The sequence below is a fragment of the Sarcophilus harrisii genome, chromosome 1 (assembly GCF_902635505.1).
Source record: "Sarcophilus harrisii chromosome 1, mSarHar1.11, whole genome shotgun sequence".
NCBI lineage: Eukaryota > Metazoa > Chordata > Mammalia > Dasyuromorphia > Dasyuridae > Sarcophilus > Sarcophilus harrisii.
The window spans coordinates 148,408,518-148,424,529 of record NC_045426.1 but is presented as its reverse complement, the minus strand read 5'-3'; the positions used below and the strand labels follow the sequence as shown (position 1 = coordinate 148,424,529).

The 16,012-nt window shown below is 35.8% G+C and overlaps 1 protein-coding gene across 9 annotated transcripts in view; it reads left to right on the top strand.

Moving 5' to 3' along the window:
• PDE4D (phosphodiesterase 4D) overlaps positions 1 to 15,809 on the top strand; it is a 1,062,771-nt gene extending 1,046,962 nt beyond the window's left edge. For all 9 annotated transcript variants that reach the window (XM_031948468.1, XM_031948542.1, XM_031948614.1 and 6 more), the window contains 4 exons: positions 6,538 to 6,692; positions 8,895 to 9,017; positions 9,417 to 9,599; positions 10,877 to 15,809. In XM_031948468.1, the coding sequence (XP_031804328.1) occupies positions 6,538 to 6,692; positions 8,895 to 9,017; positions 9,417 to 9,599; positions 10,877 to 11,302 (887 nt within the window). In that variant the 3' untranslated portion in view covers positions 11,303 to 15,809. The remainder of the gene's footprint in view (positions 1 to 6,537; positions 6,693 to 8,894; positions 9,018 to 9,416; positions 9,600 to 10,876) is intronic.
• The last annotated feature ends 203 nt before the right edge of the window (positions 15,810 to 16,012 follow it).

The window sequence follows — 16,012 nt, the reverse complement described above, 5'->3', positions numbered from 1 at the left end:
TCGAGACCTTACAGTTGGAAGGGATCTTAGACATCATGGGAAGATTAATTTAGGATTGTAAAGATTCTCAAAAATCATTCAGCTCAACCCCATCACTACATCAAAGGAAACCTTAGCCCAGACATGTCTTATCCAAGGTCATACAAATCATAAATGACAGAACCAAGATTTAGTCCTGGGTTTTCTGACTCCCAATTCATTTTTCTTTCTACAGTGCCATAAGGATGTCTATCTATCTCCAGGGTATTTTTCCTGCATGGTATGCAGAAATTCCCTCTACAGAGGATGTTCAAATGACAATGTTATAAAAGGATGTTCAGTCATAGAAGAAGTTATATTCCTGTGGTGTTTCAAATTAGTAAACTGAAATGGTGAATTAGTTAATCTTCCAGCTCCTATTATTCCTACTGAGCCAGAGGAAGCTAAAATGTAAAACAATTTTAAATGACCTAGTTCCTATCGATGAACTAGAAAGATTTACATAAATTTTTGGTATTCCCTGACTTTCGTTTCTATGAGTAATCTGTAGTCTTCTCATAACCCACATATACATATTTACAGCATTTTCAATGTCTTCCTAGGAATTCACCCTTCCTACTAACCAATGCAGCCAAATTTAAAGATAGAGTTTCAGTTTTAGCCTTGTTTTGGAATGGATTATGGCATACCTGTGGGATTATTTGGATCTATTTTTATATCATTTAATAGCCTCAGGGCTACCCTATAGCAAAATGCAATTTAGTGACTCACTCACAAAAAGGAGGATTGGGAATGTCACCAAATTTTTGAGATGTGTTGATAGCAAGTGCATTTCAGCAGCCTGGCAGAGAAATAAACTGAGGTGACTGGAGCACAGAACACCATTTACTATTCAAACTATTTAGGAATGGCAGATGTGAATAATCCTTTTCCTGAGAATTTATAAATAACAATATAGTATTACCATAGGATAGTAGCTCAAAGCAACGCAAGAAAAAAAATAAGTTTGTTATAAGATACTTTATGGGTCTTATAATGCTTTATTTCACATCTGTGACCAGTGGTTTTTTTTTTTTTTTTTGTTTTGTTTTGTTTTGTTTTTCCTGAGAATTCATAGCAATTATGGGATTCTATTGACATTTAAATAAGAACTGACTGAAGGTTCACTTTTTGTTCAAACTTTAACTGTCACCTCTGTAAAATGAGTTTTGATCTTTAAAAGAAAATGTCAGCTAAGAATCAGTAGGATCAGAGATCTAGAGTTAGAAAGGATCCTTCTAGTCCAACTTTCTCAATTATATAATGAGGAAACTGGGTTACAGGAACCCAAATCACAAAGGGGATTAAGTGGTAGAGAAGTTTTGAACCTGTTTTTTCTGACTTCAAATACATTGTTCTTTGCATTGTATCCTGTTTTATATTCAGCATTCAATTTTGCCTATAGATAGCAGTACAAAAATATTACTCTAATATAGGAGAGATTATTTTGATTATACATAAATTGAATACTTGAATGGGAAGTAATCTATAATAAGACTGGAAAAAAATCATATGGATAATGGAATACTTGAGTTGTTTGCAAATACTGCAAATTTTGACTACTGATAGAAATGGCATTTTAAAAAAGTGAATCACCAAGAGGGCTTGCTGGCCATGTTGAATAACAATGGGTACCCTATTGGGTTAGTTGTAATTCATGATGTCATAGTCCAAATATCAGAATTATGTGGTTGATTTAAATTTACAGTAAACCCTTTTTATTCATGGGTTTCATGTTCATGGTTTCTCTTTGAACAATGATTATAGAGATAATGATATAATAACAGTGAAAAGAACACTAAACCAAGAGCAGGGAGTACATAATTTTGACAATAAATAGCTAAGTGACTTTTGAAAAATCATTCAACCTCTCTGTGAGTCAATTTCCTAATAGAATGTAGTTTCCTTAAAGGTAGAGACTCTTTGGTGTTGTATCCTCAGCTCATAGGAAGAACCACTTACTATACACAGGTTGAGTATTTCAGCACTCTTTTTTCATACACTTCATCTTCTGACCCAACTGGGCTACTTGTATTCCCTCCATCACTCACTTCTAAATCCCAACTTCATTTGTCTCTTAGAGCTATTAGCTTGTTTCCCAGCTTAGCAAAAGTGCCCTGTTTTCTATAAGAAGCCTTCCCTGGTCACCCTGGTTAGTAGTGCTACCTCACTTTTCAAACTATCTTGTAATTAATTATTTGTTTAAATATTGTATCTCTCAGTAGAATGTTTGTTTTATTAAGTCTGGGAATAGGTTTTTTGTCTTTTTATTTCTAGCAGATGGCACAGTACCTTGCATATATGTATCTATGACTAAGTGCCAAAGGATTTCAAAGAAAATATGGAAGCATGTGGCTTCTTTCTTTAATTCAATACAATTCAATCTTTACTTGATGATTCAGGATCATCAGTGTAAGATTTGAGGTCCCTTCCAACTGTGAAATTCTGTGATTCTTTAGCCATGTAGTCCAACCCATATCCCTTCTCCTTCCACTTAAAGGCCCTCCTAAAATAATTCTAAAACATATTCATCCAGTTTTTCTTGGGGAATTCAATACTTCATGAGTCAGTAAGATCAAACAATGCAATATTTATGATGCATTTAACATTGTGCTGGTATATATTAGGCACTACATTCCCTCATTCCTTTCCTTTTCACTTTTGAGTAGCTCTATTACTATATATGATTTTTTTTTACTTGTCTTTTAAAATTCTGTCTTTTCTGCTGTTTCAGAGGAAGTAGCTTTTGTGGAAGTAATTTTTACCTTCAATACATATTTCACACATACCCTCCCCCCAGGATTCTCTGGTATAGTTTAAAGATATTGAGTTCCTTTTCCTTCAGCTAGTTCTCATAGATATGATTTTGAGGTCTTTCACCATTCTAGTTGTTATCCTGCAGACCCTCTCTACTATTCATCTATCTTTTCTTCTTATGTAAAACCTTTCAATGTGCTGGGACATGTGCCAGTATAATTTGAACACCTTCAAACTCCAAACTTTATAACAATCATTCAGAAGTATTGAAACTTTTTCTCTAACTTATCATTGTCCTTCTCAAAACATGGCACCTACAACTGGTAGGATTTTAAATATAGACTGACCAGATCATAGTAGAGCACTACTAACTATTCTAGTCCAAGCTGTCTCCTTCATTGCCGTATTATAATATGTTGACTCATATTGAGTTGAAGTCCATATTGAGATATGGTTTCAGCTGTCAGATCAATAGCTATCTAGCTATATCTTCCCTATCTTATATGAATTGATGAGGAAAAAAATTTTTAAAAATTAGGCTTTTAATATTTGCCAGATACTTCCCTTATTATACTGGTAAAATTGATTTTTAACTAGATTCATTTTATCAGATTTTACCCCATGTTCTAGTCTCATAATTTTTTTGGACCCAGACTCCATCATTATTAGCTATTCTTCCCCTCTTATTGTTATCTATAGCTTCTAATTTTACATTCAAGCAGCAATGATTGCTTTTTGGATTTAGCCAACTAGTCATCCAATTCTAAATCCATCTAATTATACCATTGTCTATCCCACATCTCTCTGTCTTATGAGTAGCATGATTGATTTTCTCAAATGCTTTATTAAACCAAGGTAAACTGTACTTAACAGCATCGAGGAGGAAAACACAGGCAATCTGGGACTATTTATCTTACTATTATAGTAATTGTCAAAAACAGAGAGAGAGATATATAGTCATGCTGACATGACTTGTTCTTGATGAAGCTGAGTTGTTTCTGTCATCAGTACTTGCTTTTCTTAATGTTCATTAAAAATCCCTTTAATAATATGTCTTAAGATTTTTGCCCAGAATCAAACTTATAGTGCACACAATTTTTGAAATTCAGCCTTTCTCTAGTTTTCTTACTCTGTGATTCATCATAGCCGTTTAAAAATCATAAACAGGGTCTTGGCAACTACATCAAGTCTTGGTCACTTGAACTCATATAGGGGAACCAGGGGTTCTTCTGCCACCGCTGTGTACTTCAACTCCCTGTGAGCCATTTTTGTCTTTTCATTTCCAGTCCAAAGTTTATTCTTCTTGGAAGAAAAAAGAAAAAAAAGAAGCAAAATAAGAGTTGAATTGTCCTACCTTTTGTTATCTGTGCTCATCATCCCATTGACCTTGAGCAGCAACACTATCCTTTGTCTTTTCCCCAATATAGCTTTTAAAAAATACCAACAACTCTTTGTGGCCCTTAGTTTTCCTTATTGTAAGCTTTCACTCATTGTGAGCAAGCCTCACTGCCCCAAATGCTCATCTCACAGAACTGTGTCATGAATCATTATGCCGTGGGGATAATGAAGTGATGATCTCAGAGCCCTTTAAGGTGTCCTGTTATTGAACAGTTCTAATTATTATTTATAATGAGCTGAAATCTGTTTTGTCTAATGTTTATCCACTGACCCTATTTCTCCTCTCTGGAGCTAAATGGTACAAAATGTTTCTCCCTATACAAATAGTCTCAGATTGTGTATTTTCTTTTAATGCACCCACTTTGTAGACAGAACACACATGAATTAAATGCATATCCTTTCTCATAAGTTTAGAATCTAGGTAAGGAAAATAAGATCATGTACAATAATGACACTACAAAGTAATCATATAACTCTCATAGCCTTGTTTGTAGCTAAGAGAAGGAGAGAGAATTTTAGCTAGAGGGACAAGGGAAATACTAATGGGAAGAGATGGCATCTAATCTTGGCCTTGAAGAATATGTAGGATTTCAACATCCAGAGAGTGAAGTTAAGTAGATTAAAAAATGTAGATAAAGACATGAAGATGGAAATAATGTCAAACACTTATGGGGATACTGAGTTGGCCAAGGTTATTTGCAGTTTAAAATATATGAAAGGGAATACTATTAAGTGGAAAGTTAAGTGTGACCCATATAAGATCAATGATCAAATATATATTAAGTGCTTACTTTGTTTCAGGCACTGGGGGACATAAGAATGAAACAATTTCTCGTAACAAGGAGCTTACATCCTCATTGCCTAGAAGATTTTGGGTGCCAGGCTAAAGAATGATAAGCTTAATGCTACATGTTAAGATATAAGCTGGATTAGAAGGAACAGATCTTGGAAGGCATAGCATAAAACTATTTAAGTATTCTATGTAAGAGTACATTATGACCTAATGAGGGGAATGGCACTGAAAACTAAGATTTATTAAAAGGCATTGGCAGTTTCAGTCACACCAATTTTTTTTTTTATTTATTGCCATTCAAATGTAAGAAATTAAGTCAGCTAGAAGTCTAATGAATGGCCTATGACTATGTTATTGCTTTTATGAAATGCATTATTAAATTTGGTATATTCTTAAATATTGGAAACAGTTCTGAGAAGAATGTCAATGAGGTTGAATTACAATTCAAGGTTTTCTTGGGTTTTGTTTCAGATTTGAACAAACTGTAGTGATATTTTAAGTGGGTATTTAATTTCTTATAGTATGTTTCTTCTAGTCCTTTAATCTCCAGATGTCCCAGGCAACCATCAAGGATTGTAAATTGTAGAGAAGGTGCTAATATGAATTGTTAGTGGAACTTTTTCATGACCCCTCCTCCTTCACTGTTCTAAAGAGAAAAGAATGCTGTATTCACTGATAGTGTTTTATTGTTTGTTTTATGCACATCCATCATCTTAGATCTAGCTATGGAAGGGTTTCTTTATGTAGGATTTTTTTTATGCAGAATATTCATATGTTCAGGAGAGTGATTGCAGCACAAAGAAGAATGAGGTCATAGAAAGAACCTCCCTCTGTGAAGCCCAGTGAATATAGAAGTATAGGGTATAGAAGTGCTTTACCATCCCTGTCATCATCCTTGTAAGAACAAGTACAAATAGTGGTTGAAGCTTACATTTGAAAAGTGTCTAAAATGATAGAGAAAAAAATCTTAAAGTCAACATTAACACTTAAATATTCAAAACAACTATTTAAATTCCTTAAATATGTGGTTTACAAGCCCCTGAATTGCATGTCTCCTCCATTGTACATAAACTCATTAAGATTCTCTCCCTAGTGATCAGAGACAAAATAACTCATTTTATGTTTTCTTGCAAAAATTAAAAATAACATCAATAATGTCTTATCACATAGGACTTATGCTACCACAGGCTTTTTGTTTTTTTGTTTGTTTGTAGAACTGAAAAAAAGGACCTTAGAGATGATCTAGTCCACTCCCCTATTATAGACAGAAAAGTGAAGTTCAAGAGAAAGCAACTAGCTTGCTCTGTGCTACCAGGCTAGTCACCAGGATAGATACTAACATTCAGACCTTCTGAGTCCAAGTCCAGGAGTCCTTCCACTACTTGGTATTCTCTTCTCTGTTCTGTTATGGCAATAATAGGTGAAGCCATAACCTGATTTTCAGTCTGGAATGCTGAGGAGAGAGGGACAGACCTAATAACCTCAAAGCAGATCAGCATCTGAAAAAAATAAAAAGCATGCATTTTGGAAATAAGCTACATTTATCTTTTTGCTTCATGGTTTTCTTTCAGATTCTGAACTTGCCTTGATGTACAATGACTCATCAGTCTTGGAGAACCATCATTTAGCTGTGGGCTTCAAGTTGCTGCAGGAGGAAAATTGTGACATTTTCCAGAATTTGACCAAAAAGCAAAGACAATCATTAAGGAAGATGGTTATTGACATTGTAAGTAATGCTTCCATCTCCTAAGGAGACAGAAACAGAATGACAGATTATACTAATGTCTCGGGTCAAACTATTTAGAGTTAGGAGACAATGTAGTTCCTGAAATCCTGGGTAGCAATCTTTTCCAAACTTGTGCTTGTCCTTTCTTTCCATTGGAGGATGCCGGCTGAGGCTGCCTGATAGTTATTTCTTGTGATGAGTTTTCTACAGTCAGCAGACCTGCCATTGTTTAAAACAAAAATGGGGGATAATTCATCATTCAGATTTTATTCCCTAAGGATGGCCAAGAAAGCCCAGGGAGCAGTATGTGACTATGTCCTCCTCCTACAATTAGACTGTGATCATTTGTATGGAAAATTCATACTTTTAAATTATTAGGCTCTTGAAATGGGAAAAGACTTTACAAGAGTATCTCTAGTCCAGCCTCTTACCCAATACATGACAAGTTATTATCCACATTCTACATGGAATTTTCAAGTTACAGGAGAAGGAAGGAGTTTGCAACCTTTATAAAGGTAACCTGTTCCATTGCTGGACAGCTATAATTATTATTTATTTTGAATTGAAATCTGCTTTCTTTAATGTCCATCCACCGACTCCATGTCTCCTCCCTGGAACTATACAAAATCTGATTAGAAGCCTAATCCCTTTTGTACCATGCCAGATATTTGAAGACTGTTAGCTTTTCACCCTAAGTTTCTTTCACCCTAGTTCTTTTGATTCTTTCACACACACACACACACACACATTCTTATTATAGGGTTTTTGGAGCTCTTAACATTCTGATCCATAGTATATGCCTTAATTTTTTTTTTGAGTGTACCTAGAATTTAACACTCTTCTCCAGCAGTGCTTTAACCCATACAGATTTCAGTATATGTCCCCTATTTGAGGTGCCCCATTACTATTAGTGTGGGCTAAGTTAGATTGGAACATTTTCTTGACTTCCTTGACATACACTCTTGACTCAGGTTGGTGTGGAAGTCTACTAGTACTTCTTCCGTGACCCATGTCTTTTTCCACCAACTGCTGCTAAACCAGGTCCAGGCTCTCCTATGATTTTGTAGTTCACTTTTTGTTTGGGTAGATTTGTTGAGATTTCATATTTATACTATCACCTTAGTTTTTTTCCAGTTAGTAATTCTTTGATCAAATGAGATTCTATATGTATGTATAAATACATGTAAACATATATATGAAGTGTTTTGCAGGCCTTTAGTGCTTAATAAAATCTTTAATAAATGCAGTTATTGTTATTATTATCATTTCATATAACACTAGAGGCAGCTGATGACTCAGGGGATAGAGAACTGGGTTAGGAGGCATGAAGACAGGGTTAAATGTGGCCTCAAATACTTCCTAACATTCCAATCCTGGACAAATCACTTAATCTTGTTCAGTTTGACATCTGTAAAATGAGCTGAGGAGGAAAATAGCAAACTACACTGTAAGAAAATTCCAAATGGGGGTCACAAAGAGTCAGGACAAACAACTGAATGAGAAAATCATTATTTTTTCATTATTAAATCTGTTATCCATTCCATGAGCAACTCACATTTAATTTTTTTCCTGCCTTTGTATATTGTAAAACTTTCCTTCCCTAGGCAGAAGTAGATTCATTGGAAACTTCACTTAAGTCAGAGGTTTTTTGTTTTTATTTTCCCTTTATTTTCTTAAATGAGAGAGGGGCAGATATTAAGTAAAGTCTGTATCCAGACTTTCGAGTCCATTGAAGGTGAGGATGGTCTTCCATGGAATGGCTAGTATCTAGTATAGCACATAGTATATATTTCAGCATATAGTATAGTTAGCTCAAGTTGTCAGACCTAGTGTCTCCACAGTTCTATATAGTGAGAATTAAATTGTCTTGGGGCAGTTACATAGCTTTACATTCCATTCACATTTTCCTAATCCAGTGGATGATAGAAATAGCAAAGCAAATGTGAATATTTATCATGTACATTATTATCACTTCTTCCACAGCAGAAGTGCTTAGCACAGCCTTACTGAATGGTTTGCTGCAGCAAGGTGAATCTCCCCTTATGTTGTGACTAATTTCTTCATATAGTGATTGCCCCTGTGATTATCTTGGTCTCCAGAAAACACATAGAAAAAGAAAACTTGCCTTCCAAAAGAGTATAAAGAAATCTTACTGGTTTTGTTACATACTTTTCAATAGAATATTTTCTTTTTTTTGTTAAGGTACTTGCAACAGACATGTCTAAACACATGAATCTACTGGCTGACTTGAAAACTATGGTCGAAACTAAGAAAGTTACAAGCTCTGGGGTTCTTCTTCTTGATAATTATTCAGATAGGATTCAGGTAAGATTGCAATTTAATTCTCTCTGTTCATCCCTTCTCTTTATCCTCTCGCTATTTTGTGATTCAAAGCAAGATCCATCTCCAGGATCTTATTCCTAAAAATCTGAAGTATCTCTTGGATTTACTTCAGTTTCTTTTTCCAACCATATAAACATCTCTGACCCATCAGCTTTTCTCCCTCAGCATATCTAGCTGCAGCAGAAGTGGGATAACTTGTGTCTATTAATGCAAGTGTGAACACCACACAGACACATCATGGTTTTGCTATTCATAAGAAATCTTACACTACATGTATTTTGAAGTTTCACAGTCATTGAATGTGCCAACAGAGGAAAAGAAAACTTGATTTCCCAGTGTAAGCAGCCAGTGCTGAGCAGAGAATGTGTTTATCTATTTTAGGTCCTACAGAATATGGTGCACTGTGCAGATCTAAGCAATCCAACGAAGCCTCTTCAGCTCTACCGACAATGGACAGACAGGATAATGGAGGAGTTTTTCCGCCAGGGAGACCGGGAACGGGAACGGGGAATGGAAATAAGTCCCATGTGTGACAAGCACAATGCCTCAGTAGAAAAGTCACAGGTAATCATCCATTTGAAATATATCATTGGAGGCCAGCACTAGAATTTAAATCCTTAACACTGGGTTGCTCTCCTCATCTACAGACCCCAAAACATGAACTTTCCTTTGTAAGCAAGCTGATTTTTGCATAATCATTTTTCCTCCTTTTCATTCATTAAGAGAAGAAAAAGGCATTAGTCCTGAATCCCACTTGGTCCAATTGGTGATCTTGTCTCAAGCCTCTCTCCTTTCCAGTCCTCCAAAGTGATTTCCCTAAGCCCAGAGTTGACCATATTCCCAACACTAGCCAATAATTTCCAGTGACTCCCTATCACTTCTAGGAACAAACATAAATACCTCTATTTGGCATTCTATCTCTTCTCAATCTGGCCCCATGTTTGCCTTATTGCTCATTACTGTTTCACACTCCATGATGCAACAAAACTGGACTTTTGACAATTTTTTATACATGGTTCTCTTATTTCTGTGCTTTTGTTCCCATGGCTTCCCCCATGCCTGGAATGTGCTTCCTCCTCTTTGCTGCCTTTTAACATTTTCATTATCCATCAAGACCATTCAAGTGCCTCTTTCTACATAAAGCTTACTTAAAGCTATCCTACCTCCCCCATGCATAAATGTATGCACAAATGTACCTTCCATCTTCTTTGTGTATGTATATGTCTGTTTCCCTCAATAGAATATGTTCTTCTTGAAGACAAATTCTATTTCACTTTTTGTCTGGCACACTATAGGCTCTGAACAAATGATGCTTGTTGATTTTACTAGGTACAGAAAAGAATTATCAGTGCTTAGTTATGCTTCCTGAAGCAATGGAGCTGAATTTGCTGCTGGTGGGATGGAATATTTGGAATACTTATCTTTTGTGGAAATAGAGAGGATAGTTGAAATGTAGACTGAAGAGATCCATGCTAGCCTTTGGCTATTTAATAAATATTTAATTATTATAAATATATCTTACATAATAAACTATTAAATGTTTATAAGAGGATTTGACTTGTTTGGATGATGTTTTCTAGTGATAGTTTTAACAGGGTAGCACAGTGCCTGAAATATAGTAGGCACTTAATAAATATTTATTGATGGATAGACTGATTCATTATGTGGCATTAGTACCCTCACTCACTCACCTGTGAAATACTTAAATGGTGTTCCTTGAAATGGGGCTATGATATTTGGAGTATAAAGGAATGGGGGTTGGAGGCCATAATCCAAATGTTTTTTTTTTCCCTTCTCTTTCCTGTTGACTAATAATTTCTGTCTCACCTCTTTTGACACAGGTGGGATTCATAGACTACATTGTTCATCCTCTTTGGGAAACGTGGGCAGACCTCGTACATCCCGATGCCCAGGACATCTTGGACACGTTGGAGGACAATCGTGAATGGTACCAGAGCACAATTCCTCAGAGTCCTTCTCCTGCCCCTGATGACCAGGAGGAAGGCAGGCAAGGACAGACTGAGAAATTTCAGTTTGAACTGACTTTGGAGGAGGATGGCGAGTCAGACACCGAAAAGGACAGTGGCAGTCCGGTGGAGGAAGACACCAGCTGCAGTGACTCCAAAACTCTTTGTACCCAAGACTCAGAGTCCACTGAAATCCCTCTTGATGAGCAGGTGGAGGAGGAGGCAGTGGGGGAAGAGGAGGAGGAGGCAGGTCCGGCAGAATCTTGTGCAATAGAACACGAGCACTCCCCTGATACGTAACAAACAGTGTGAATGAAGACTTTTCACTTTCTCTTTTTTTTTAAACAGAAAAAAAAAAAGTAGAAAATGGTTTCCAAAGTGCATGTCACATGCCACAACCATAGTCACACCTGTCATCTGCCAGGACACGTCTGTTGAACAAAACTGACCCTGATTACTCAGCTTGGCACTCAGGAATATCGTAACCAGGATTTTCACCTCCACAGCTTCAGAACAGGGGGATGTACTCATGAAAGCATTTTCACAAGATCTCAGCTTGGTAGGGCTGACTCAGCAGCCAGGCTGCTCCACCATGTTTTCATGGGAGTATATAGCTTGTCAGCCAAAGGCTGATTTGGTTTGGGGTTCGTTTTGTTTTTGTTTATTTTCTTTTGTTTTATTATTATTATTATTTTTGGAAATAAGATGGTATTACATGACATGAAGTTTTGTGAAGTTTTTAGAATACAACCAGAGCAAACTGAGGTTCTAATGGAGGAAACAAGGTGTGATGAGACACAGCACGAGTCTGTTACCAGGAGGAAGATGAGCCGCAGAAATTGCAAAATTTTCTAATTTCAAGTCTTCCTGTTATATATGACTGAACAGTGTGGCTCAAAGGGCTACACTGACCTCTACATTTTGTATGATATGTAAAACAAGATCTTTTGTAGAGCTTACTTTTATTAATATTAAATGTATTGAGGTATCACCTATTTAAAAATAATATGTTCAGAACTTCATCTGCCACTGGCTATTTTTTCCCCTAAAGAGTAACTTGCAAGTTTTCAGTACAGATCTGTGCTACACTGGATAAATAATTATAATTTAAGATTTTTTTTTTTTGCACCTTAGAGTTCATAGCAATTAACTGATCTGTAGCAATTCATTGTTTTATATACCAATGACTTCCATAAAAACAAAAATCTTGAGTTGAAGTAGACCCTTTTGATAGAATCCAGTTTACTTTGGTTTTCCTTTAATATTTCCCCCCCAAATGATCAGAATCCTATCTTTCCTGAGCACTATCCTTCATAGCATAGAGCAAACAAACCTTGGTTCTATAGCCCAGCAGTGGGCTAATTTTTCCAAAAGTAGAATTTACAGAAGCATTAGTTGGTTGGTTGTGGAGCAAAGTTGGTAGAGATAAACCTTCTCAGTTGTGTATTAAACAAGACATAGAACCTTTCCAAAAATGCACAAGAACTAAGATTTAAAATGGATGATGCTTCATGTTCATATTCTGTTACAACCAGCTACCTGTCCTGAGAGGGAGGCTTTGCTGTAGTCTCAGGCTCCTTCAAAACTTCTTAGAACCTTTGTCCAAGTAGAAAAGGTCTGTTTGATCAGGGCATTGGAATCATCATGCTTTAGAAAGAAATTTTGTTATATAGAATGGCCCAGTTTTGTATACTGTTTGGAACTCAAAGGGAAATTTCCAGAGAAAGAGTCTAGGGAATGAGGCAATCATTTGGAATTTTAGAAGTATTCATATGCTGGCTGATTTGGTTTCTGTGACTTATGCTGGAAGATTTAAAGCCACATCAATTTGAATTGAAAGCTAAGAAAAACTTGTAATTACATTTACTACCTGCCAGATTTCTTAAGTCCATGCTAAATCTAGAAAAGGGCTTCTATCTGGCAACAAATGCTAAAGGGAGAAGAAATCTACTAATTCTTAGTTATGCCAATCCTGAGGGAAGGGAATTGGTGATGATTGGGGTTGAAGGTGATCAATTTATCAGCAATAACCTTGGGAAGGTAGAGAAAGACCCCTTGGGTCTCATAAAGAACATTAAAGTCCTACCTTAGAAAACTGGAAAAGGATAGGTATCTCTGCTTGGTTCAGCCCTTGGAAATTTCATTGAGATTTGAGATATTGATAGGTTGAAGTACAAAGTGATAACTGAATAACCCTGGAATGATTTGACTTTTTTTTAAACTGTAAACTTCCTTTCAAGTTCTGTTTTTAAAGAGCATCTAAAAATAGAAGAGAAAGGGGAGAACAAAGGTTCTCGGTGATAGGATTAAAAAAAATAAAACAAAATCCAATAGAACAAGGACCACTATGAGAAGTGAGTAGATCACAAACTTGGAGAATAATTCCAACAGCTTGTATTAGCTGAGACTGGGGCAGTTTCTCTCTGGCTTCCATCCAGAGAGCCATCCTGATGTTTACATAGCACCTTTCTGGTAGAGAGAGTTCCCTGCAGTTGGTCTAATAGCCAGTTAAGTGATTATCAACCCCTTTCTCTATGTATCCCTTACCCCACAACAATAAGCAAAATAAAGATCTCCAATCTTGCTCTCTTTGAGCAGTGATTCCACCTACAGCATTTTGTTCTTGCTTTCTGTTTGGGCTTCAGAGATTGAAAAAGGTCTTTTCTATTTACTGAAGGAAGGACAGACAGACAGAGCTTCCTCATGATTCTGTCTGTGGTTTCTTCTCTTTCCAGCATGTCCCTTTCATCCCCATAATCCATAGGGCTTTTTCCCCACAGAGTGCCTGTAATTTTAAAGAAGCAATATAAGTACCTAAACAGGTACAGACCTGAAACAATTGTATAGCTGCACTAAAGGAAAAAAAGTACTTTTAAAAATGCCCCCATGCTGTGAAAGATAACCACAGATGGACAATCATTCCTTTGAAAGGGCCTAACAGCGTAGAGCTAGGATCTAATGCATCGTACAATCCTCTTTATATCCCCCCTTCTTGCCAAAGTGTGCTCCAATAGCACATGGCTACTTTAGAAGGAAAAAAAAAATAATTCCTTCTATGAGTGGCTTTTTTTTTAATGCATAAGAAAGGGGAACATTTGGGTACTGTATGGGGAAGGAAAGAATCCAAGTTTGCCTAAAACAAGTACATTTTAGCTTGCAAGTTACTTAACACAGTAATACTGTTTTTATTTTCATTGTTTTCCTGATGTTATTGTTAAAATTCATGATGAGATAGTATAGTTAGAACAAATGGCAAAGAGAAAAAAAAAAAACTTGAATGAAATGGATTTTACAGAAAGCTTTATGGTAATTTTTGAATGCATTATTTATTTTTTTGTGCCATATTTTTTTTCTCACCAAATGACCTTACCTGTAATACAGTCTTGTTTGTCTGTTTACAACCATGTATTTATTGTAATGTACATACTGTAATGTTGATTGTAAATTATCAGTTCTTATTAAAACATCCCCCATGACTGGGTGGTGTTGGTATATTTGGAAACTCTTGGTGAGAGAATGAATGGTGTGTATACATACTTACTGTACATGTTTTTTCCTTCTGTAACATAGTCTGTGTCACCTTAGAGCTTGTTTATGGAAGATTCAAGGAAAACTATAAAATACATAAAAGAAGTTATATAAATAAATTAAAAAAACAAAAAAACAAAAACAAACAGCTGCAGGTCTTTGGTCCCAGGGCTGTGCCTTAACTTTAAATAATATTATCTTCTGTTTTGCTGCATTTGAAAGTAAGGTAACAGTGGGGCTAGGGCTGGGCATTCCAACCAGGTTACTTTTAACTGATTAGATCATGAGCAATAGTCAGTTTTTACAAAATCACAACCAACCTTGAAAAGTTCAACCCCCTTTTGAACTATTAGCTTCTATTTGCAATAAACAGCATTGTAGACATGATTCTACAACAACTGATCAGGAACAATTTTAATCAGTCCTTTTAAATCATTCCCTTATTTTAAAACACTACAAGATGAACACACTAGAAAGCTAACAATAACAAACTTTCTTGATTTCAAGAGCACATAGGAAAATGAATATGAAGTGAAATGAGAATCACAAATTATATCTACATATAGCTATTTTTTTTTATCTTCCAAGAGCTGTTATTCTTTAACCATTATTTCCTCATATAGTAAAGATTATTATCATTATTTAGAGCCCAGGAATTTTCTCTAGTAAATAGCAGCTAAACCTGCCCTTTTATGTATGTGAATCTGTCTGCTCACAGAGGTTACATAGAATAGAAATGCACAAAGTAAAAAGGACTCATCTTTAAAACATGTTTCAATATAGCTGGTATTTAGAAATTTTGGAATTTAACCATTTCTGGTGGCCAACTCCTGAGTGCTGCATGAATTTCCCAGTGTTAGATGTGGGTAGATCTTCTTCCTACCACTGATGCCCAGCCCTTGAAACATGTGACTGTTCAGTGAAAGGAGAGATTCTTTTTCAAGGAAAAACAGAGCCTCCTTTTTTTTTGACACAAACTGTAGATTTTAGCAGCCCTGGCCCAAAGGAATTTGACTACTTTTGTTTTAAACAGTATAAAAAGGGACACTATAATTACAAAGAAACAAACCAACAAAGTCCTGGACAGTTTTCATTGTTTTTTAATTTGGTTTTTCCTTTGGGTATTGTCTTCAGAGTGGCAACTTGTATGTGACCATTACAAATGATTCTCCTGTTTCTTAGCCTCTCTTACAGCCCATGGGATAGTACTGTACATCAAATACCTTCATATGAAATTTTTATATGCAATGAAAATAAAAGCATGGGTTGATTCTGCCTAGCTATTTATGACTCTTGTCTTTTGCAAATAAAAGATGATTCTGTTTAAAGCCACTCCATGGATGTTTTAGGGATTTGGGAAATGTAGTAGAAGCAATAATAATCATTTGTATAGTACTTTAAAGTTTGCAAAGCACATTACAAAAATTTCACTTCAGAACAACCCTGAGAGGTTGGTGCTATTATCCTATTATTATGCTATTA